This window comes from Acyrthosiphon pisum, chromosome A1, assembly GCF_005508785.2.
Source record: "Acyrthosiphon pisum isolate AL4f chromosome A1, pea_aphid_22Mar2018_4r6ur, whole genome shotgun sequence".
NCBI classification, from domain to species: Eukaryota; Metazoa; Arthropoda; class Insecta; order Hemiptera; family Aphididae; genus Acyrthosiphon; species Acyrthosiphon pisum.
Window position 1 is genome coordinate 46,043,432 of NC_042494.1, and position 25,880 is coordinate 46,069,311.

Sequence of the window (25,880 nt, forward strand, 5' to 3'; positions counted from 1 at the left end):
CGGTTTTAGTGTATCTTATCAGCTCACGGGTAAATAGGCGTTGATATACCTGGCTTTGTAAACTCATTGAACAGAGATAGGCAATCCACGTGTGTCGGATTTGATATAATAATACCATTCGGTATATTTTCGAACAGGGTTCAAGCTATACTCTCCAAAGTTCTATGACATACCTTTAATTTTTTTAATTGTTTGTCAAAATTGGTAGACATAAGTTTTAAACATAAGTTAGAACACCTTATTTTCCCGTTGTGTCTGTCCGTACGTCCATCCGTTACCAGTACATAGTTCCGATTGTTGGTGGGTATTAATATATTTATTATTATATTGACCGTAGTTACCTACTGTACAGTATACATAGTTACAATTGTTTGTAAACGATTCTATTAAAATAATTATTATTCATGCTAACCAGTATTAGAGAAATATCAAATATAAGTATAGATTCAATATTTTAGAATCTACTTTCTATATAAAATATTCGTTTTTGAGAGCAAAATAAAAATCCATATGTGAGGCATGGCTGCGTGAGCCACCCTATTGAAACCTATAGGGGTCGAAAAACAGTGCTGTAAACACTCCTCGAGTCTCAAGGAATATGCATGTGTGCAAGATTTGGTGCAAATCAGTTCAGTAGTTCCCAAGTCTTTAAGCCTTATCCGAACGTACATTAATTAGCATAATGGGTTTATAGATAATGTGTTTCATGATATCTAAGATTCTACTGCTACAAAATATACATGGATTTTGTAACCATTCGTCGAGAGAAATTTTAAAACGGACTTGCATTTCAGATTTTTATATTTTATTTTTCTTATTTCCTCATTTCAAGTTATCGACAATTCTCATTATATAGAGTTGCCCTGTTTCATATTGGACCATTAAAGTTGTGTTTTAAAGTTGCGGTACCTACCTATATTATTTTTCATTTTTGTACAACTAAAATTAATATATCTACAGTAATATTATAAACTACCGAAATTTATTAAGGAATAATACATTCCTACAAAGCAAAAATCTGTTCATTATTTCTTAGTTAGACGGGAGTTGCACACTTGAACAAATTGTATGTGTTCATGCGTCATTCGACTGTACACGATCCAATGACTGCAGAGCACACGCAATTGTACAATTTGTTCAAGTGTTCCCACTGCCTTTATATTCCGTTGTATTTGCGATCATTGACTCTGTGCACCAAACCCATGTATGATATTTTTAAGCAAAAAAGTCTACGAATTTATTGATTATCTAATCTAAATGTTTGTTGTACCTACCTGCTGGCTTTTTTAATTAATAATAATATTCGTTAAAATTTTATCTTAAAACAATGGTTTTAAATGAGCAACGGTCGATCATAATAATTTACTATCGCAATTTGTCGACCTAAATTAGCATATGAAAATGAATGGAAATTTATAATTAATATATTTTGATATAATATTATACTAACATGCCTTATTCATAACAATACAAACTTCATGCCTAGTTGGTCTCATGCGAATAAATATACCTTTGCTATATTTGCATACACATTAACGAAAAACCTCCAACCTGGAAATTTAATATTATGTATTACTTGGTTATTATTAATTGATTATATTGTTAAATCGGGAATAAAATAAAAAAGGGTCATGTTTATATTACATGTAGAAAACTTTATATTATTATAATGTGTGTGTCGCGTATGTATAATATATTATGTATATAACGCCTTTGTTTGTTTTTCGTTAATAGTTATGTAACAAATATTTTAATATTACATCAATTTAATTTTAAACTAATGCACAATGTTGTTACATAATACTTTGAATAATTGTATGTCAAATTCAGGTTCCAAGTGAATTCAAATGAACAAATCGTTTTGTTTTTTTAACTTCATAATTAGATATACGTATTACATAAAAAAATATTCGAACTTGTGAGAAAATAGTCATATGGATTGACACTAGTAAGATATAGGAAATGCTGAAACTCTTGTAACATGCCACTCGATATTTTTCCTCTGTAAGCAAAATTGAGGAATGTTGATATGCGTTTCTATGGCGATGAACAAAGCGGTACAAAATCGGTTTGACATATCTATGTTAATGTGTATGGTTTTCCACGGTACGGTCAAATGTAGGTGCACGTGTTTGTCCCCGTTAATACATTTTTATTAACGCTAAATAAATCAAAATATATCGAATTCAAACAATAACACCACATTTTTACAGTGGTGACAATAGTGAACTGTATAATATTTCCATCATACTTTTACGAAGTTATTGAAGAAATTAAGCAAGATTTTCAAGAAGAAAAATGTTATACACAAGGATAAGGTATAGTTACGTACCGACAGAATCAAAGACTTATGGCTCAATTATATGTGTCACATAAGACATGTTAAACTATGACCTATTACTATGCATACGGACTTGAGACCTGAATCCTATAAGGATTGGCACGTATTGCTTACACTATAATACTGCACGTGTGACTTCTTGAACGCTGAAAATTGATCCGATACGTATTATCGATACACTTCAATTTCTTCCTCGAAAATCTTGAAGCGGAGCTCGGTCTATCTGTTTATTAACACCGTATAATACGCCTTCATAAAGATAATGGGTATATTTCAAAATCATACCCAGTGAAATGAGCAATGACGGTAACAACGAACTCATTTTATTTTATTTGTAATTTCCGTAAACAATGTATTATAATATTATGTATTAATTATTATTCAAATATCTGTCAGTGGTACATTGTATAATATGTATATTAATATATTAATAGCTGTATATTATGTTGTTTCATAACCCAATAATGGTGAATATATACAAAGTGTTATTTTATACGTAGATGGTAGATCTACAAAGTACAATCAGTAATGTAGTTTTACTGTTTTACATCACTTAGGTTCGATGGTATTGTTTTTAAAGTAAGTGACTTCCCGCCACATTACAATATTTGCCCGATGGTGTAAAGTCAAATAATTGTCGTATTTCGAATAGTGTTACTCGAGTTTAATTAAATTTCGCTCTCATATAATACAGACGAAGTTCCTATAATCCTATCTGCGGGATCATAAAACTTATTTACATCCGTTAGTATTTGACAAAAGTATCCATAAGTAACTTATGAGTTATAACTTATAGTATAAGTCTTAATGGTTTTAATTTAAGTACATTTAATTTACCAATGGTATTACACTGTGGTCGCCAAAATTTTATTATACAATATTGCCTCGTAGAAATTTTTATTAATCGGTATTCGGTATCGTCTGTATTCTCATAAGATAATTAATAACCGCATATTATTTAATATCACATTTAAATATCCAGTGTTTCCAACTGGGCTGTTTTGAGTATAATTTAAAAATTAATAGGTACCTACCTATTTCAAATAGGTACAGTCTGTACCTAACAGCCCTAACATACTATAATAAATAATTGTAATTTATAATGACTTAAGTAATTGTTATTTTTAAAATTATATTTTGTCCAAAAGCTCCCGTATTTCATATTGTGCTTAATTGTATTAAAAATAATTGAAAAATAAAAAAAATTTGCACCTTTAATTTTATTAAATACCATTATACCAATTGGCAATTTCCATTGATATATTGTTTTACAACAATTTTTGGCCGTATTAATGACTAAGTCAAATGTGCCAATCACAGAGTTATTTATTTAACAATCAACTACTTCAATTAGTTCAATAATTCAATAATTTTCTATATTTTCATTTTTGATTTATTTACACTTTTCTCGTCCTATATTTCAGTTTTTATCCTTTTTTAATAATAAACCCACTATACAATTGCGATTAAAATGGCAACCTACATTTTTAATTTCATATTCTTAAGATTGAGAATCTGAAAAAAATTGAGAGTAAAATAAGTGTATGGTTGATAAAAAAAAAAATAATAATAAATGAAAATATTAAATAACCATTTGAAAAACAACTTCTTAATATACGTGTCCATCAAAGTTCCTGATTTATCGGAAATCAAAAATGATAGACCTAAACATTAATAATTATGTCGTTTATACCTACTAAAACTAATTGCATCAATAAATAATAAATATACTGTTCACTATAAATTATGTTATGGGGTTTATCACTTTGTATAAGGCCACTATAAACTATGTTTCATTAGAACTTATGGATTCGGTTAATCGTATCTATAGCAGATTTCGTTAAATGGGATTTTACTGGAATTTAAAATGAACTTTTTTAATACACAAATAAGTATCTATAATCTATTTATATGTTTATTTATTTCGATATTAGTGACAGATTTAAACAATGATTAAGTATCTCCTATTGACGTGCTTCGTTAAGTTACTTAGACGTTATCAAAGATATTGATATTCAGCTGCCAGAATTTAAAACAAAGTAATGTCTTGTAATTCCACCATTGGCTGATTAAATTCAGGTGACTAATTTACTGTGATATTTTCGTCTACTTTCGATTTTTATTTTATACTTTTTTTTGTGTAAATGTTATGCATAGCTACCGACCGATAGAGGGTTTGGTAAACATGAAACGTGGTTGAAAATAAGAGCATGTCACGAAGTACAGTGTATAATTTTATGGAAAAAAAATGCATACGCACTTTTTTTCCATAATAATATTATTCACGCACTATGCAAAATTAATTTTTCATGCAGTAATAAATTAAAATAACAAAGTTTATTATTTAAAGTTTTTGGGTAGCACATTTATTCTGTTAACGTAATACAATGTATAATGCATAATTTATTGTATTTATTTTTACCCAAATGACCAAATCAAAGATTTATGTATAATAATATCAATATTTTTATGTTTTTTTTATTGAAAAAAAACTCTCAAAACTCAAAATGTACTCAATGACCGTGTTAAATACAATAATATAATAATATATAATCGATTAGGTATAATATAAAGTCATATTATTGTTGGATAAAAGAGTATAATATTATGTTCCTTGTGTAGTTTTGTGTAATATTAAAATAGAGTTATAGTGTAAAGAGAATAATGATTTATATTTGAAAAGTTTGTATTTTTACAGGTTATAGAAGGGGTTTGAAATATTTCAACTTAACTTTGTACATTTTAAATTATGAAATAAACATATTATAGTTATATTACCATGAATTACATATTTTCCATTTTTCCTTAAGATTATAATAATTTCTAAAAAAAAAGAAATGTACCTACTACATACCTATTTGAAAATAATAATAATTTAAAAATTGTATATTTACTAAGCATTATTCAAGTATTGAATGGTTAAACACTCGTCTCATATAATTCACTTCATCACATATAATGTTGTAGTAGGGTTGTGTGGTTAACTTATAAATAGACATACAATTTATAAAAAAAAAAAATACCTAAGTACTTACCTTGATTTATAAAATTCTTGGTAATAATATTTCTTATTACATTTCCAACGTATATAATATGTTTATTTTATTTATATTTAAAATTGAAATTTTGATTTTATTTTAGAGCAAATAAATCTGTAAATGGAGGATACCTTTTAAGAGTTGAATACATTTTTTTTTTTTTATTAAAATATAGTCTGAAAATTATCAAATAACTTTTAAAAATGAAATTATATATTAAACTTGCATTATATGTTATGGCATTTAAACTATTTGTTTAAAACATCAAACTATATAAACTATAATATACAACAATATTATTTTATCATTTTAGGTTTTTGATTATGATTGGGGTCTTCAAGATGACTTTATGGGAGCGGCGCAGATCGCTTTGACGACCTTAGAATTGGGCAAGTGAGTTTAATATCACTTTATGTCGTTAGTTTAAATTAATGCTGGTAATGATTAATGCCTACCACTAGGTATACCACATTTATTGTATTCAAACATCAACTCAGATGGAAAGTGAAAATAAAATAAAACAATATTAAGTCAAAACTAAAAAAATGAAGAATGATTTAATTTTTAAATTGTAAGATACATTTCAAGAATGTACCATATAAAAATTAAAAATAATTATTATATTAAATTACTTTTCATGTAAAGTGCAAATGTTTGCAATTTAATTCATATTAATAAAAAGCTATTATTAATACTTGAAAGTCTGAAAAATAATATGAATCTTAACCGTTATAATATGCATTTGAAGAAAAAACATTTTAAGTTTGGTATTCATATCTAAACTTTACTAAACTATTGTGAACACCGCACAATATAGTTTGTTGAACTTTATAACTTTTATGTATTTTATAATGTGTTATTTCATCACCAGTATAGTAAATAAACATAAACGTACTGCCATGATATTTTGCAGTAATTATTTAAAGATTGTTAAAATTATTTTATTCGTGAATTTGTATTACAGTATAATTGTGTCCCATTAATACTTATTAATTATTATTAACAGTGTTATTATTTAATATTTGTTTTTGTTTTTATGTTTTTAGACAGCACGAGATATGTTTACAATTACGAGATACACAAAATGCTGAATACCTTGGTGAGATTTATCTAGATGTAACTTTAACACCTCAATCCCGAGAAGAACGCGAACAGGTAATTATAATCGATATAGGTATAACCCAATTATAAACTAACTGAAACTATATTAAATGATTATTTATTGGCTTTTTTTTGTGTACACGTTTCTATGATATAAGAATTAAGAATAATACGTCAATTATTTAAAACTACGTGAAATAAATATGAATTTGTTGTGTAATGTAATCGTACTATTTCTTTAGAGTCTTCAAAAGACTGGAAGAGTAACGGAAATAGGTAGAAAGTACAAATGTCAAGTTTGGAGTTCAGTAGTAACTATTGTTTTGATTAAAATAAAAAACTGTATAATACCTGAAGGTTTGTGTGACCCATATGTCCGTTTCAGGTATGTTTTACTTTTGTCCGTGACAGGGATTTAATTATACTATTGTCAAAGCTTAATTTTTATATAGATTGGGAGGAGAAAAATTCAAAAGCAAAGGTAGTAATCGAATTCCAACGCCTACTTGGCTGGAACAATTCGATTTACATTTGTTCGACGATCAGACTCAAGAACTAGAAATAAACGTGTGCGCGAAAGAACGTTCACGCGAAGAAATAGTAGCAAGGTATGATTTAATATTTTTTATAAACAACCGTATAAAATTAATAAATGGACAAATCGAATTTGGCGGAATACGTTTTTCGAATTTTCAACGATTTTTCTGGTTTTTTTTTATCAATGTCATAATTTAAAAGAAAAAGTAATTTAGTTGTATGGTCATGTCAGTTATGAAATTGGTATGTCAATTAAAAGTAGCAATTCATCAGGAAACACGAGTAGAGGTAAAGATTTTTTTCGTCAACATAATATTTTCCCCTCAGGCATTTTACCAGATTTTCCTTAACCCGAGATTTATTCTTCATCCCAAAGCACACAACTTTAAAAAATTTATATTTTACGAGGGAGAATTAATAAAAATTGTATAATTGTCATTATTTAGTTATGCACTTGTACATACTGTTAGTATAATATGTCTAATATAGGTATTTATTTTAATTTATAACCTCTGTCATATGTTTCAAAAAAAAGAGTTTGTCTGAAATACATGATTAATCCATTACATTTGAAAGCCTATTGGTTTTCTTTATTCAGAGCTTATGGTTATATATAATTTGTGATTTATATAGGATGAATACGATATTTAGATATTTCCTACTCGTATATGTCATAATTACTTGTTTCATTTTAACTTGGCACTTAACTATAGTTAACTATAATCCTAAATCCTGTTAATATATAATAGTGTATAATATATATATATAATACATATAGACATATAGCTATATTTTACTAATAAATTTTCGATTATGGATGATGTATGTACTAACTACTAAGTAAACTTTATACTTCTCAATAAAATAAACACACTAAAGCTCAAAACACTTCAAATAGATCAACTAAACTCGACTTGATAAACTATAAATTGATATTCATCTTAAAAACTATTGACTAACTGTTAAAAACAATGTATTTATTGTAAAAGAATCTAAAAAATGAATAATTACAATTAAAGTAATAAAAAAATAACGAGTACTTTATAATTATTGTAATTTATTCTAATTAATATGATACTAATGGAAAAGCATTAAATTATTTAGAAAAAACTAAATGTAATTTATGGGCACATTTTAGGATAATATTATAATATTATAAACGATATTTAAGGAAGGTTTATTTAAGTAAATACATTTTATTTGAAAGGTAACTTATAACTTTGGGATACCTAATTACCTACTAGAAGCTTTCTATGCATTTCGTGTTTATCGACCATATATTTAGTATATATTATATAACAGCCAACAGCCACAGGCCATTAAAATGTTACTTACGTACTAATAAATTACTTGACTTGTAACTTTATATTTATTGACGCTGTATAGAAACTTAAAAATAAAAATAATGTTTTCACCGAATTATAGAATTTTTAAATACACACTTCTGTTCTGTACGCATGCCACATATTCTAATGTTTCACAACACCACTTAAGACTTAAGAGTCTTAAGTTCTAAATAATTACTTACATTATAAAAATAAAATGATTTCTATGTAAGTACTATAGTATAACAGTGGTATGCTTTCTTAGTGAATATTTTAGTTTTTTTTTTTTTTTAACGAGGGTCCAGGAACCACCGCATAATATGACTTATAAGTTATAACATAAACGAACGGTCAACATGAATTGGTTATATTTAATTTTAGCTAACATGAAAATAACTGTTGTAGTTATAATATGGTAGTTGCTTTAGTAAACACATCAATCGCGTTTTGAATAATCCAAACCACATTGTCCGTATGTTATTAAATATTAATTTACGTGAGTATAATAAATGGATAGGGATCGATAAACACGCAGGTCTATAAAATTAACATTGTAGTATACCGAAATGAATCGTGCAATATACCATGCACCTAGTAAAAAAAATATAATTGTAGTAAAGTATTATTGGAGAAATGGAGTATGATATACTGAGTGAGATATTTAAACCAGGAATATGGGCACTCGGAAATATTAATTATATGTGCCTATAATTACTAATGTTACGACAAATCATCGTATTTGAAGAAAAAAAGATTCTGGACCAAGCACGGTATACTGCATTAATTTCTTATAGAAAGTTTTTAAAACCATCATAACCTGCTCATAAATAATAAATAATACTTGAATATATAATATTAACTCTAGGAATGGATATAATATTAAAAGTACAACTATGTATTAAATATTCTAATCTTTATATCCAAAGGTCAAAATTCACATTCTATTAAGTTATTAAAAAAAAGTGCTAATACAAGAGTCAGCGGGTGTGTTATTATGTTAAATTTAAAAGCAATAATACATTATCGCACACAAAAAGCTAATGTGGTGAAGCTCGTTAAAACCATGTGTGCTAAATATCGTCATTTTTTAACACTTTTCTTAAGTTTTTCCTTACGCTTGAGATACCCTGCACTGATAAAATCAAAAATGAGATTTAAAGTGTATCAAAGTATACCAAGTATCTATAGTGTACTTAAGACTCTAAGGGATGTTTTTTTTACTGCTAAAAAAACGTGAACTGAAAGTAATATAAAACAAAAAAAAACATCATTGTACAACATCAATAAATTCTTCACTTCAAGCAGTAATCGTAAAGATTTCTCAATAGTTCATTATATGTATTCATTCATTATTCTTCCATTATTTATTTGGAAGTTTGGTATGGAAATAAATTCTAAACACACTTTACGTGTCATATTAAATTATAGTATATCAGGTACACTCGCTTTTAAGCTATACATTACCTATATAACAGACATAATATAAGAAATAAAACCGAAATATAATCCTTCTCGCGAGGACCTCCTAATCCTATTCGAAAAAAGTGAAATCAACTGTCCAGACTATTTACTGAAGTAGCCGCGGCACCTCCATCACGCCAGTTACACCTACCTATATCAATATTATTTCTATTTATATAGCACCGTCGTGGACCTGAGTAAATTGGAACGGGAAAAAACGCACAAAATCAAATACAAACTCAACATCGGCGGTGGCGGTGACGATGGCGGCGGCGGCGATCATCATCAGCATCGCGACGCTTCCGGCGCAGGTGTCGGTGGTGTACTGTACCTGTTGCTGACCATCAGCGGCACGTCAACGATCGCCATGGTGTCGGACCTGTCCAACTACGAACGCGAGATCACGGAACAGGAACACGTCCGGCAGAAGTACGCGATCGGCCGGACGTTTTGCGACCTGCTCGACGTCGGCGTGCTCACGGTCCGCGTGTACAAGGCCCACGGGCTAACGTCCGCCGACCTGTGCGGCAAGTCCGACCCGTTCTGCGTGCTCGAGCTGGTCAACGCCCGGTTGCAGACGCACACGGAATACAAAACGCTGGCGCCCACGTGGGACAAGATATTCACTTTGTGAGTACATATTAAATACGATTAAATATTATATTATGATGATATAGCTGCAGTATGTACCCTTCGTCGTTGCCCACGGGGATGAAGAACACCGAGACGGATAATCCACCCCCGTGGCGTACAGTAATGATTAGTAGCTTTTTTTTCTTTTTCTCACGTCCGTGACCTGCAAGCTGCAGACAATACGAATATTATGCGGAATCCTGCCGAACAATCACGTTTTATAAGACATAAACTCTGCAGGTTTCGCTGGTTACTCTTGAGTTATAATTTCTTCATTCGAGACCGTAAACGCGACGATTTCGATGCATGCTTTTACCTCGCCTACAGCCCGAGTCCAATAGCTTATTTTACCAATGGCAACCATTTATATAATACGAAAAAATTATAATTTATACTAATTTATTCTAACACAGTTTTAATCTGTAACTAATGGCAACAATTTATAGAAAAAAAACATTTCTCAATTTCCTTTGAAATCCTTGTGTGAGCACTGAGCACCTCTTTAAAATAACATTTTAGTTTTTAGGTTTCAGCTATTATAGGAACCAGTGGTTCATGGACAAATTGGAGTCTGTGACCTTGCGCTTTGTGAACTAATTCGACCAATATGGACAATCCACCTGTGGTAGGTTGGATATAGCACTTAGTAAAAGTTTGAACGTGGTTCAAACTACTCTATAAACTTTCCTGTCCTAAGGTAGTTTTTGAGTATATAAGCTACAAAACATTAGTTTTTATAAATTATATAGATTATAATAGAAAAGTCTCTTTTATTTCTGTAACCAATGGCAACCTTATTACATAATATTATTATACTATATAAATAATAAAATATACTATTTCCGTTAAAACAATACCCCTGTATGAGCTCATCACGAAAATGTGAAATTTCAACAATCCTTTCTTAGTATACCCCTACATCGTGGTATAAAGGTATTGTTGAAATTCCAAGTCTCTATATATTATAGTTTAGACCAGTATTTTCCAAAAGACATGCTGTGACATTTTAAAGCTGTGCCGTGAAAACTTAAACTTTTTTATTTTAATAAGGTACTTTAACACTGGTGTGATATGTATGAACGTTAAAATATTGTTCAATATCGAAAGAAAAATAATATATAAAATGTAAATAAAATGTTACTAGATAAAGATAAAGATTATACCTTTTAAGTTTTAAGTACCTACTTATTTTTGGCGAATAGGCAATATTTATCCAAAATGTGCCGTGACTCATAATAGCTGCTAATAATAATGTGCCGCGATGAAAATTGAACCACTGGTCTAGCCTCGATATTGATCAGTCAGTCAGTCAGGACATGTTTGATTATAATCTATATAATATATTATATAAAATCCAAATACCACTCACTCTCTCACTCATCGCTGTATGTCAAAAACTACAAAACGTACGAACCTGAAATTTGGAATAATGGTTCCTATAATGACATATTATATATAATATGTGCATAAGAAAAGATTTTTCGATATTCGAATTTTAAAGAGGTGGTCAAACAGGGATCTGTACTAGGACAGATCAGGTTGAAAATATCAGATCAAATTATCGCGTTTATGGCTTCGAGTAAAGAAACTATAACTTAAAACCAAATGCATTGTATGTATGTACATTGTACATACATTACATGCATGTATGTGTGTAGCTTATATAAATCAATAACTATACTTAATTTAATTTGACGAAAATCTCAGATAAAAAACCAATAATAAAATACCAAGTGCAAAATCCAATCCATGGTTGCCCATCTAAGTAGAATTAAAAACAAAGCTAGGTGTAATACACGGATACTGATTTGTCCGTGAACTGCGAGACACACTGAAACTGAGATTCATACAAACCGAGATACGGATATATATAATATTATATATATAGCGTATAAACTATAATACAGGATTTGCACAAAAAAAAATTGCACTCGGGCGAAGTTGGGATATTCAGCTAGTTAAATATAATATAGATTAGCGATAATCAATAATACATCGTACTGGCCGAGGGACTCGGTGACTGTGCAGCTTCACCCTCACGCTCCACTGATGCTTTGTTTTTTGAGCTATTCGATTGTTCTTTTTAGGGTTCCGCATGGTAAGACGAAACCCTATTACTAAGGCTCCGCTGTCCGTCCGTCCTTCCGTCTGTCACCAGGCTGTATCTCATGAACCATGAAATTTAGAAAGTTGAAATTTTCACAGATTATGTATTTCTGTTGCTGCTATAACAACAAATACTAATAATCCTACAATATATAATATAAGCAGTGTTGTCAACATGTTTATAGCTGATGATGGTACCCTTCGTGCGTGAGTCTAACTTGAACTTGGTCGATTTTTCTTTCTTTTTTAGACATTATTCAATTACTCCGGTAGTATGGCCATATTTCCCGGGAAACCTCTCTATAGGCGCAAATAGCCAAATTATTTTGGGGGACTAACGCCCCTCCTATAATATTTTCCAAAAATTATATATGATCAGTACTAATTACTGAATTTTGAACTGGGGGGACTTGGCAGAATTATGGAGGACTAAGTCCCCCAAGCCCCCCCCCTATTTGCGGCAATGAACCTCTCTAATATGTCGATAACGACTATATACAACAGGCCTATAATATTATAATCGCTATCACATCAGCTCCCTCATAAACGTTACCACACGCGCTGCAGCGGTAGCGATAAAATTATTTTGTCTCGGCTTGGTGCCGCCATGGTGGCGGTAAACTGTGCTCGGACTTATTACATAATAATTCAATATTATCTGCTTAATTATATACCTACTACCTACCTTTTTGGGGATACAAGCAATATTTAGAATACGTAATTGTGTCACATTACGAATACATGAGTACACGACACTCACGGCGTCCGTGGTGTATTTAAACCTAATCCACAGAGTCTACAAACTAAAATAAACTCATTTTATGTAACAAAAAATGGCCCTTTTTAATTTTTTTAATGATCTATATAGGTACCTCCATTTATCGCATTGCCAATGCAGTATAATGGCGGAGACTTGGTATCATACTGGATATTTATTTTTATATTAATCCTACTTAACATAATGGAGTGTTGTTTTGACATTTAACATTTTTTCATATAAATAGCTAGCGTACCTATATGTTATATATAAATATAAATTAACGTTTACCAGTGACGTATACGATAATAAATAAAAAGTTATCAATGAATAATTATTAATTAGGATTGTGTATTAATATTGATATATTTAATTCGTCTGCATCGGCAAACCACAGAAAATTGACTCAATTGCGTAATTTAAGCAAATGCAGAACTATGATGTGCCTTTACCATGAAAATGTATAGTACCTTTACACGAGTAACCTACCATTGTTATAGTAATAAGTAATGTTATTAAACTATGTTTCAGTATAATATAAAATTAATTGTTCAACGAATAATAAGTATTGTATGTGTTTAAATTTCAAAACTAATATCATGTTCAAACATCTGTCTAAATCTAACCTGCAGTGCATCACATTATACTATCATGGCTTTAAATATATAATACATTTCAAATGCATTTGTTGTGAGAGTAATTGGACAAAGGCAATATAAACCTAGTGAAAAGTGTTTACTTATAAATAGAACATTTTACTATCAGAATTTTTTCATTTTCATTACTTTTATAATTGATTTATATTTCATATACCTACATCAAAAACAAAACTGGATTTGTGTAATCAAATATATAAAAATAATAACAAATATTTATATTATTACTTAATAACTAATATGATATATTATAGAATATAGGTACTTAAACGTCAATTGATCCCTCCAAGACGTATTAATTAATGTGTAATATTACCATTATTTATGTTTTATTTAAAACACAAACAGTTAACAATGAATTACCACTTGACTTGGTTTATGAAGGAAGAAACAACATTATTGCATACAAACTATAAATTATTATATACGATATTTTGCATAAACAAAATATACAAAATACTATTTTTCCGTAAATAACGTTTTTCTTTATCTGTTCGCATAAATTAATTGGATAAATTAGCTAATTTAATTCTTCATTATATATAATTTTCAGAATTATTTTTAAAACGCTTTTTATAAGTTATTTAATTATTTATGTTCAATTTCCAATACTCAAAGCAATTAAAAAAATCTATATTGAATGTATTCGTACATAATATACAAATTGATATTATAAAAGTTTTGGCACTCGTGTAGTATATGAGACCTACCAAAAAACTGTAGGTACAATATATCTACTAACAACGATGTAGGCATTACACATTTCCAACTACTAATTAATTAAAATAAATGAATCTAAAACTTACCATAATATACAGTAAATTATCGTTGTATCGTTGTCTTGGTGGATATTTACCAGTAAAGTTATCACATTGGGTAATATTGGGTATTATATTATACTGCAGAGGTTCCCAAACTGTGGGTCGCGACCCAAAAGTGGGTCGCGAATATATTTTTGGTGGGTCGCGCTATATTTTGAAATAATATATATTTTTCGTTTATGTTCAAAGTTCAAATTCAGTTTTTCGTTATACCTATTGAAACGATACAAATTAGTGTTATTGGGTACCTAAATATCTAAATACTTAAAAAAAAAAAGGTAATTCAATGTATTGTGCCAAAAATGTATGGATCAAATTTTAAAAAATTCTCAAAATGGGTCGTACAATAAAAAGTTTGGGAACCTCTGTGTTATAGTATTGTATGACCGTTATAGGCTTACATTCATGGCTCGAGTCATAAGTACTTTCCCATGAAAAAATTAAATAAAAAATACGTAACTTTTATAAGAAAATTACAGACATATTATATTTTCCGGTATGTACATTTAGTTTACCAACGCAATAGAAGTACACTATACCACTACACGAATAACAAATTTTAATTATATTTCTAATAAAAAAAACATTATTTTATATTATTCATTAACTCCTTTTGTACATAATTGTGCGAAAATGGTAAATATTTGCATACCTTTGACGTGTATTTTAAATACGGTATAAATAAAAAATTTGGAATTTTAACTAGATTTGAGTTGAACAAATTTTGATTACAGCCTTTCCTTGGACTACCTACTTTAATATATAAATCAAAATAATTTTAACGAAAATAAAATCGCAATCAGTGTTGTAAATACAATATCTCCCTCCGAGAGCTGCTTTGATCATATTACAAATTCTAAATGCACACCTGAAATAGCTATACAAATTTGTAATGGGAAGCACTAAATTAATTATTTTTCTATAAAATCAAAGTGATTATTAATACGGTTATTATTTTTATACTATTAATGAAAACGATGTATAACTTTTTTTTTAAATTTATATACCTCAACTACCAGGGTTATTGGCGTTTCTGAAAAAAAATAAACTATTATATTTTATATTTTTTTAAGTACATTACAAATTGTATAAATTATGTTTCGACGTAAATACCTATAAATATTGAATAGAAATAGTAAACTATAAATAAATATAAATCAACAGCTAAGTTTTTTTTTTCATTTTAGTGTAGGTCACCTAATCTTTTGGCAATCACTTATGTTAGTTATGTTAGCAATTAGCATAATTTTTATATATTATAAATTAACTAACATTTTAAATACAAAAAGACTTTTTAAGCTAGTTATGTTTTTGGTTAAATTTAGATAAGTTAAAAGTTATATATACAAATATAATTAAGTAAAGGTGAATTAAAAAAATTAAAATTATAAAATAGTAATAACTTTGATCTCTTCAGTTTACATCTTTAAATTAAATTAAATTAAATTATATTTTTTTTTTCGTCAAATTAAAGATATGTTTTAGATTCTGAGCGGAGCGAGGAAGCTATTGTTTTTACAATGGTGTTTATTTATTTATTTATTTTTTTATTTCCTGTAAAATTTCTTCCAGGAGTGCTTCGATTTAAACATATAGCATTGGATATTACAAATTGGATTTATATACAAATTGGATCAAGATGGTACTTTAAAGAGGTTATTTTTCGATTTTCTCAATATTTATTTAATGCCACGGGAAAAACCACCGGGAAATTATGAAAAAACGCTAAAAATGGGATTTTAATTTTTAACGCTTTGTTTATCACCATAGAAACGAATAAAAATTATAATATTTTAATATTAATTCAACTTACATCATAAAATAAATAATAACAATATAAAATATCCAGACTTCAAACCGTCTCCGCTCAGAATCGTTTTTCTTATACAATGATATTATATCATTGAATTCAAGTCTAATACAATCCATTATACAATGACCCACTTGTTATCTACTGTACAGCTGAGCGACATCCACTTACCTGCTTTTTTAATTTAATTTATATAGTTAAGAAAAGGAATGAGTTAAAATTCTATTCTTGTTTATCTCAATATAGATTATATTTATATATCTATATAATATAGTTAAAGTGTAAAAATTATAAATCCAATATGTTACTAATCCATTTATTTTGTCACTTGAGTAGTTGAGCTCATAATTATTTAGTCTTAAAACTCAAAATTATAAATTTAATCAAATTAAATCTAAGAATAAAAATTTTGTATAACATTAAAAATCCTTACTTGATAATTTTAATTTTAAATGTTCATAAAAAAATCACTATTACTCCATTAACATATATTTAACAAGTTTTGGAAAAACATATGGTACTCATTTATTAATATCGTAATCTTAATTTGTAAAGATATTCAATATCATTGAATTTAAAACAATTTATCATTAAAAGAAAAAATACTACTAATGAGTTTCAGTATCATTTAAATTTAAATTTTAAATTAATCATTACACCAGGTGTTTTTTCGGTTTGATGACTATCTTCGATTTTTATCCAAGCAACCGCTTTACCATATATTTTATTTTACCGATTTCACCTGACATTCTCAAATTATTATTGTTAATCAAAAATATACTAAAAATAATTTTTTACGAATAAATATGCATTTATGAACTTGAAATATCAATAAAAAAAAAACTAAAACTAAAAAAAAGAATTCCTTGATGTTATAAACGAATTGTTGAAACTTTTAAAACTTCTAAATAGAATTTTAAAATTTGATTTCACAGCAAACGAACATGACAAAAACTGCAATAATTTATGACAGCATAGGTAGGATAGCATTTTTAAATTCGTCAATTGTTTATTTCACATAATTTTGGTTCAAATAATTGTATATGCCTTAATTTAAATACTCATACTATTTAAATGTATCAAATATGGATATTATATACCATGATAAATCTATAAACGGTTCAGGTTTACTGTATCAACTTGTACCTTTGTCAATTTCACCGTTCCATTACAAATGTGTTAGCTTGACCAAATATTTTGTCATTACACTTGATCAAACATCGATTGACGTTAGAAGGTCACTGCAGAATTAACAATAACCCTTCTAATAAAACAAAATAAATGTTATATACCTATTAATCTATAGTGGCACGGGGCGTAGACTCACATACTTTTAATGCATAACAAATTTTTCCGTATTGTTATTAAATGTAGGAAGACAGGAAGACTTAATAGATTTTTTGTGTGTAAATAAATTAAAGTCATCAATTATCCCAACAAAAACACTCCGCCCGCCATACGCTGTGTAAAAAAAAAACGCTAAGTATAAAAAAAAACGGCTCTAAAAGTTGTGATATCATTTTAAAGGTAGCTAAGTCTTTAAACAATATATATCATTCATGTTAAAATAATCTACTAAAAAATGTATGGTAAAATCAAACTAAGTTCAATTTTGAGATTATTTTAACATAAATTATATGTATTGTTTAAAGACTTATAGCTACCTTTAAATGATATCACAACTTTTAGAGTCGTTTTTTTATAACGTTTTTTTCACATGGTGTATACACCATATGGCGGAGTGTTTCTGTTGGGATATCACTAATTTTTATTTGATACCTTATTATTTCGGGAACATATTGGTTTTACAAGGATGTTTTTTTTGTTTATTGGTTGCCATAGGTGTCGGATAGTGCATTGTAATGCTGGCCGCGGGGAATATTATCTAATTAATCGTTGAAAACACGCTACAATAATATTTCTAGTTAAATTGGCTATAACTCGATACTGTTCAAAATTATTTGAAAACTACAACATGCACATCTACGTAAAATGTCAAATTTAATTATTGTATTTTCGAACTACATTATTTTACTACAAATTCGCTAGGCTTTCTCAAGAAATTTATTTCGCAAATCTTGTTGGTTGCTGTAATATAATATGGTGTCCGGCAGTTAAGTGTGTGTCTTACCTATCTGTGTATTTTAAGGCGCTCTTTTTTTTTATACTTAGCGCGACCCTGCCGGGTTATGTTGATATATTATATCTATAGTCTATATATATATTATATGTATATAACATTATGAATACACATACTATTGATAATGGTTTATAATAAATACTAAATTATCTTTAATAGAATATACCTATTTTAATACACACATGTCACATAGATACTTAACATATTAATATTATTGTTTTTTTATATTTCAATATTTATTATACGATTTGCAATTGTATATTATAATATAATTAGTTATCTGACGTCATTTCATAAGTTATGTCAGTAATTATTGATTTGTGGTCTTGAGGGAAGAATCCATACATTGATGGAACTTCACACTCGACGCCAATTTCGTTTCTGTCGCCTTCTGATGTCACCGGAGATGTTTCGAGTAGATCGATTGGAGATTAGAAGATTACGGTGGTTTGATAGATTTGAATGTAGAGAGTTTTGGCTACGTGGTGTAGGTACTGTTGGGATGAAGAGGTCCTTATGGTGTGTATTGTTTGAGATATAGAAGATATCTTTGGTTATTTTTCGAAGGCATTTATTTTGGAATGTTTGAATTTTCTTTATATTCGCTGGTTTGGCCGCACCCCAAACTTGTATACCATATGACCATATTAGTTTTAATAGGAGTTTATATAGGAGAATTGTGTTGTTTAAATTGATATGTTAAGAGGTTAGAAGTAGTTGTAGCTGACGGGATCGGCTGTTCAGAGCAATTCGCTTGGTATGGATGTGGTGACCCCAGGTCAGTCGATAGTGCATATGAAAACCTATGTAGCGAATATTTTGCGTTGCTGGGATGGGTAGGATATTGAGGGTTATGGCGGGGCTTATATAAATATTTAAGCTACATCTGAAGGATTTTATTTTTTGACAAGAGTAAAAATCATGTGTATGTGCACATATATTTAGAAAGCCAATCTAATATCATAATACCACTTACCCATAATACACACAGTACCCACTGTTTACGATTAACATAGTAACTCAATTTTAAAAACATTTTTTTAATAATACATTTTGTTTTATTTTTTTCATCTTCATGAAAAGTCATTGAAGTGAAACATTATAAAAATTACTTTATTTAGTTCTCTGATAAACATGTGATATTGTCATTTTTGTTCTATTCACTAATAAATTATAAATTCAGAATACCAACAATTATAGACTTAAAACTTTGGAAACGTCCTTATTCGCTGGCGACGTCTACTTATGATTAAAGTTTTAGTTTTAAACTTTAAGGTTGATGTAAAATATAAATACATGTATTGTTGTGTCATTGTGTATATATTGAATAGGTACCAAAATACATTTTATAATAAAAGAGTTATAACTATCCAATTTTACATACAAATAAAATTAAAAATAATATTGAAATATTACATCGTCCCGGTTGAATAGTTGATGTACAAGTGTTCAGTATTAGTTTGAATAAATTACCTTACAGAATTCATCGATCAGTACGACAGTACAACAAAATATTCATAAAGGACATTATCTTAAAACAGTTGAGTTCTATTATAAATTATTGTGTGAACCATTTCGAGGTTATATAATTTATCAAACTTCTGACAAAAAATTTTATACCAAGAAAAAAATGTATTGCTCTTCAGTACGAACTCATATCCTCATCATCCCCTGAGTGTAAATGTCAAATAGTTTTGCAGCCAAATGTGCTATACTTGAGCAATTATTGTGTTACTTCGGAGACAGTTCCTGCTCTAAGCTTTCCATATGTATTTATATAGATTCTCAATATATACATTTATAATATGTATAATATAGCTTACACTCCACATGATTACGCTTACGCGATCAATCGTAGTCTGACAGGCTGCATACCTTTCATTCCTCTAATCTTCTCTACTGTCCCGCCTTCAAGGGTTTTTAACAACCACATCACAACCCTCGGCTAAACAAGATTAAGTATAGTCAGTGTACGCGTTGTTCTTCTGCTCGCACAAGCGACAAGCGTTACATAAAAGTTCATATTATCATATCAAATATAAAGTACCTTATTCGTCAAATATGTTTAAGAAACTGATGTAAGAACAAAAAAAAACCGTCCGTAAGAACATAGCCAATTGAGTTACAATATATTTTTTCCATAATATACAGCACGAGATTACACTTAGCACCGTTTCGAGTTTTTATACGGTTCGTAGAGTAATCAAATTTTTTTGGGATTCTTAAATCAATAAAATTATCCCGAAATATTCTATAAATATTTTGTATAACGATAAAATTAAGCAATAATGTAAGAGTGCTAAAAATAGTATTTTACGTGAAGTTTTTTTAACGAATTTTGTAATATATAGATAGGAACCTCATTGTTTGGAATGTAGAGATAACGGAATAAATTATTTTGTGTTTTCAACAAAACAATATTTCAACCCCTCGATCCCGCAGGGATAGCTTTCTCTCCAAGTAATACCATTTTGAGTCAGCAATAAATACACCTATAATAAAAAAAAAATTTAATAAATTAAAAATAAATAAGTTAAATATGCTAGAGTTATATGTATATATAAATATTTAGAAAATGTCATAGAATAAATATCGCAATTCAGCAACGGTAAATACTAAATGCTAAATACATTTCAATAAAAAAAAATATGGATATTTTTTTTCTAATTGAATAATTGCTACTTTTATAAAAACGGTAAGTACCTAGTTCAAGTAAAAGAAAAAATGCCATTAAATAAAATATTTTGTAAATAAAATAAAAATGTTTACAATAAACTTCTGACCGAGTAAAAAGTAAAAAGTATAAATAAACCATTTTAATTAGATTAAAGCAAAAGGAAAGTAATAATCAGTTTTATATAGTAAGTTAATTTACTTCCTTTTTAAATTACATTAGACGATATGAATTGTGTTTGTTAGTTAAAATATGTGAAATCTAAGTACTTGCAATTAAATAGTTCATATTCAATGCATACATGTAAAATAATGAATCATTATGTATACGTATACAAATAATAAATATAACTACTTATTCAAATCCGCCATATAAACAAACATTGGTAGGTAGGTATGTAGGTACTGCGATCACTCACTAAATTGTCAGGCAAATTGCTTTTTTTCAGTGTATTATTCATTGTCTGTGGAAATAAATAATGTAGAAAAATGGTATATAACTAAAAAATAGGGATGAAAAATACAACATACAATCGGAATTTTTTATATTTAGTATGTAGCTCCATGAAACTAATATAAATCACTCAATGACACTTAATAATTTTTGTCGTTAACAAGGACCCTAATCTCCATCGCAAGTAGAAAAACAACGAATTTGTTATTTTTGAATCTTTAAATGGATAATCATATTTTAAAATATGACAGAAAAAATTATATAAAATTTAAATGATCCTCGCTCAGAAAAATACAAATAAAATATATGCTTCGTTGTCATTAAAAACCATCATTTTGATTAAGTCAAAAAACGTTTTCAAATGTTTAGTTCTCCTGAAATCTTCACTGATTGAAGTGATTAATGGTCATACTAATATAGTTATTAGGTATTACTATTAAAAACGCATACAATTTGACAACGATCTGTAAATTAAACAGTGCAAAAATCTAGGTACTTATGGAAATAAGTATATTATTTATAAGTTTATGATAAATATAGTATTAAAATGTATTTTTTATCTAAAATAAATAGATATAATTATTAAACCATAGGTAGCTAATAACAAATTAAAATTGCTAAGTTTTAATCCTAAAAAAAAATATAATTTTTAATTGAAAAATAATTGTTACTAGTTGTTTTTAATACAATGTAAGAAATAAAAAATTTAATACGCACTTTTATTTGATCATATTTTTTTCAATAGTCCACCAGAAATTAAAATCAAACATTTAAAACTGTTGTGTATATTTTTGTATTTGAAAAAAAGAGATTTTGGCTTGAGGGTTTTAACTGTTTGTTTCAGCAACGTTAAAGATATCAACTCTGTTCTCGAAGTGACAGTTTTTGATGAAGATCCTGATTACAAAGTTGAGTTCCTGGGAAAATTAGCTATACCGTTGCTTTCTATTAACAATGGTGTCCAAAAATGGTATTCTCTCAAGGATAAAAAGTTATCAGGACGGGCTAAGGGAAACGACCCGAAAATCTTATTGGAAATGCGGCTCATCTGGAACCCGGTATCTTTGCTAAATTCGTGTAATTGCGTTCCTAATGTGGCTTAATTTAATTCTATTGTTGGTTAAGTTTAGATACGAGCGTTTATCAGGACATTAAATCCAAAAGAAGAAAAATATATGCAGCAAGAAATCAAGTTCAAAAGACAGACACTAATCAGAAATGTAATGAGGCTCAAACAGCTCGTCTTGTGGGCTATCGATATTGGAAAATATTTTGAGTAAATATTCAACCATAATTTAGCCCAAAATAGTATTTACCCTATATATTATCGAAATCCTCAATGAATAATAAGTTATAACTATTACATTCCATACTAAATTTTACAAACACAGTTATATATATATATGTATATTGTATTGACATTATACAAAATAAATAAGTAAATAAATGAAAATACACGAATAATTTATATGTTGAATGAAAAGTAAACTATAAGCAATATGTAATATTCCTGAGTATGAAGGCAGTGCCAGATTTCGCTAGCAAATTTACAAAAAAATATACATTGCCTGGACGTTATAGAATAGCCCAATCTAGGTTGGTCCATGTAAACAACAGTGTTATGACTTATTTATTACTTATTTTATATTTATTTTTAGTCAGTTATATACAGTATCTAATTATATATTTTTCTAATACAATTTTTAATTTTTTAAGTATATACTGCTATCCCATTTTAATTTATTTTTTGTCACACCTCCAAAAAATTTTAGTTTTCATTGATGGTTGAAGAGTTGTAAAGCGACATTTTTCCGTCCAGCGGGCGGTTAAGTGGGAATCCCCATAGTGCCGGGCGGTTAAGTGGAAATCCCAAAAAGTGCTGGGCGCGCATATCACGCGAAATATCAGACACTGAAATTTATACCCCGGTCCTTACAAAACATAAACTTTTGGTTACATCTTATATTCATATTATAACCTTCATGCGTGACGCTCGAAATAAATAAAACCAAATCATTTCTTTCATAATTAAATCACATTAAATTTACAATGTTACGCATTTGTAAAATGGGCCAACGCTTGTGTAGCGTCCTCTTAAAATAATATTATCATATATTATATTATAATTATTATATACAATAAAATTGTTGTTGAAAACTAAACTTTTGTTTTTCCACCAGTAAATTTTATTGATAAACTCTAAAACTTTTCCCTAGTTGTGTTTTCTGTGGTAATAAAAAAAATTCCATTCGTCTAGTTTTCTGAGTATATTTTTCATCTATTAATAAATAAATACAGTCAGTATATTTAAGATAGTTTCAGGGGATTGTTTAGAATTCGTTGTCAACACACCAGTTTTTGTAAATAAAGTAATTTTCCGAGCACAATATAGTCATGAGTGCTATATTTTAACTTTGCTTACGATTTTTTTTCTGTATAACCTTTAAACCATTTATATCGGTCACTAGCAGGTAAATTCTCAGAGGAGCCCTTGCTGATCGATCCGCCTAAACAGTTATACATAGTGTTCTTTATAACTCTTACTTTTATATATTCTTTACACGTTTTTATATTTTCTTGTAGTCTTATATAAATACATATTCTGAAAATAGTTTGTGCTTATTCATATATACTTTATACATTTGATTTAAAAAAACAATAAAAAATATTGTAAATTATTTTGATTGTGGTAATGTAAACCAACTACTAAATATAATGATGTAGTCTGATAATATTTAAAAAATTAACACTCTAAATTTCATTCTTACGCATATCTAGACCATTCTAATTACTTTTACATTATTTCTTAGATAAAATAAGCGGTCCTACTTAATATTAATATAATTAAGAACTTTACAACTGCGAAAGAAGTCAACGATAATCTGCAATGGTAGCGGTTTTTGTGTCGTGGTTTTGTTTTTACGATAAAAGTTTTACCACGTTGACCTACATTCGTATTTTTTTTCGAAACTAATATATTTAATTCTAATTTATTACAAAACTGAAGATAACCATTTTAGGTGGGCGGTATATATAATATATACATTGTATTATAAACTTTAAAATTACATACATTTTGCTAAAACTTTGTCGTCAAAAATCAAATCAAATACATTAATTAACTACACCGTATCTCTAGGTACTGGGTGGAATGGGAGTCGCCGATTCACACTATTCTCGTATTAATCGGGTTCGTGTTGGCTTGTCAGTTCTTCGAACCGTATATGGCACCTATTGCTTTATTACTGGTCTTCCTCAGATACTATATAGCACATTCGTGGGGTGCGTCTAAATTAATCGACGAAGACGACGAACAACAGACCGATGAAGACGACCAACAAGACGATCAACAGGATGATCAAGATGACGAAAAAGCAAAGGTAACGTGTACGATGTATATTATAATTGAAGACATGATAATTGTTATAATGGAAAATATTCACAGGAAGAAAAAAAATCTCTGAAAGAGCGAGTGGCTGCTGTACAAGAAGTCACGCAATTAGTTCAGAACACAATCGGAGACATAGCTTCGTTTGGTGAAAAAATTAAAAAGTAACCATGTTTTTCACTTGTCAGTCAACGTAATAAGCTAAAATATATTATTTTTTTTTGTACAGCCTTTTAAACTTTTCCGTACCATTCTTGTCGTACTTGGCCATCGTGTTGCTGATTGCTGTTACAACAGTGTTGTATTATATTCCCATAAGATATCTGATTATGGGTTGGGGCATCAATAAGTTTACCAGGAAAATACTTCGGCCACATACAATTCCAAACAACGAACTTCTGGATTTGCTTTCTAGGGTTCCCGACAACGAGGAGAAGGTAATGATTGGAATGATTTTATCAGCTGGTAAAATATTTCTAACCATTTAATAAATTAATGGTTGGTACCAGGGTAGTAAAACATTTTCATTTCCAAATGAAAATTATTCTGTCTGAAACTTTGCTAAATATAATCTTTAAATCTTCATAGTATATAATATAATAAACAACGACTAGTTTAATATACAATTATATTAATAAC

General features: G+C 28.6%; 1 protein-coding gene across 7 annotated transcripts in view; it reads left to right on the forward strand.

The window, feature by feature from the left end:
- Nucleotides 1–25,880, forward strand: part of LOC100160521 (multiple C2 and transmembrane domain-containing protein) — a 78,118-nt gene that overhangs the window by 50,784 nt on the left and 1,454 nt on the right. For all 7 annotated transcript variants that reach the window (XM_029487156.1, XM_029487154.1, XM_003247475.4 and 4 more), the window contains 10 exons: nucleotides 5,693–5,772; nucleotides 6,426–6,534; nucleotides 6,723–6,865; nucleotides 6,933–7,088; nucleotides 9,984–10,433; nucleotides 22,698–22,911; nucleotides 22,984–23,129; nucleotides 24,993–25,233; nucleotides 25,299–25,405; nucleotides 25,471–25,678. In XM_029487156.1, coding sequence (XP_029343016.1) covers nucleotides 5,693–5,772; nucleotides 6,426–6,534; nucleotides 6,723–6,865; nucleotides 6,933–7,088; nucleotides 9,984–10,433; nucleotides 22,698–22,911; nucleotides 22,984–23,129; nucleotides 24,993–25,233; nucleotides 25,299–25,405; nucleotides 25,471–25,678 — 1,854 coding nt within the window. The remainder of the gene's footprint in view (nucleotides 1–5,692; nucleotides 5,773–6,425; nucleotides 6,535–6,722; nucleotides 6,866–6,932; nucleotides 7,089–9,983; nucleotides 10,434–22,697; nucleotides 22,912–22,983; nucleotides 23,130–24,992; nucleotides 25,234–25,298; nucleotides 25,406–25,470; nucleotides 25,679–25,880) is intronic.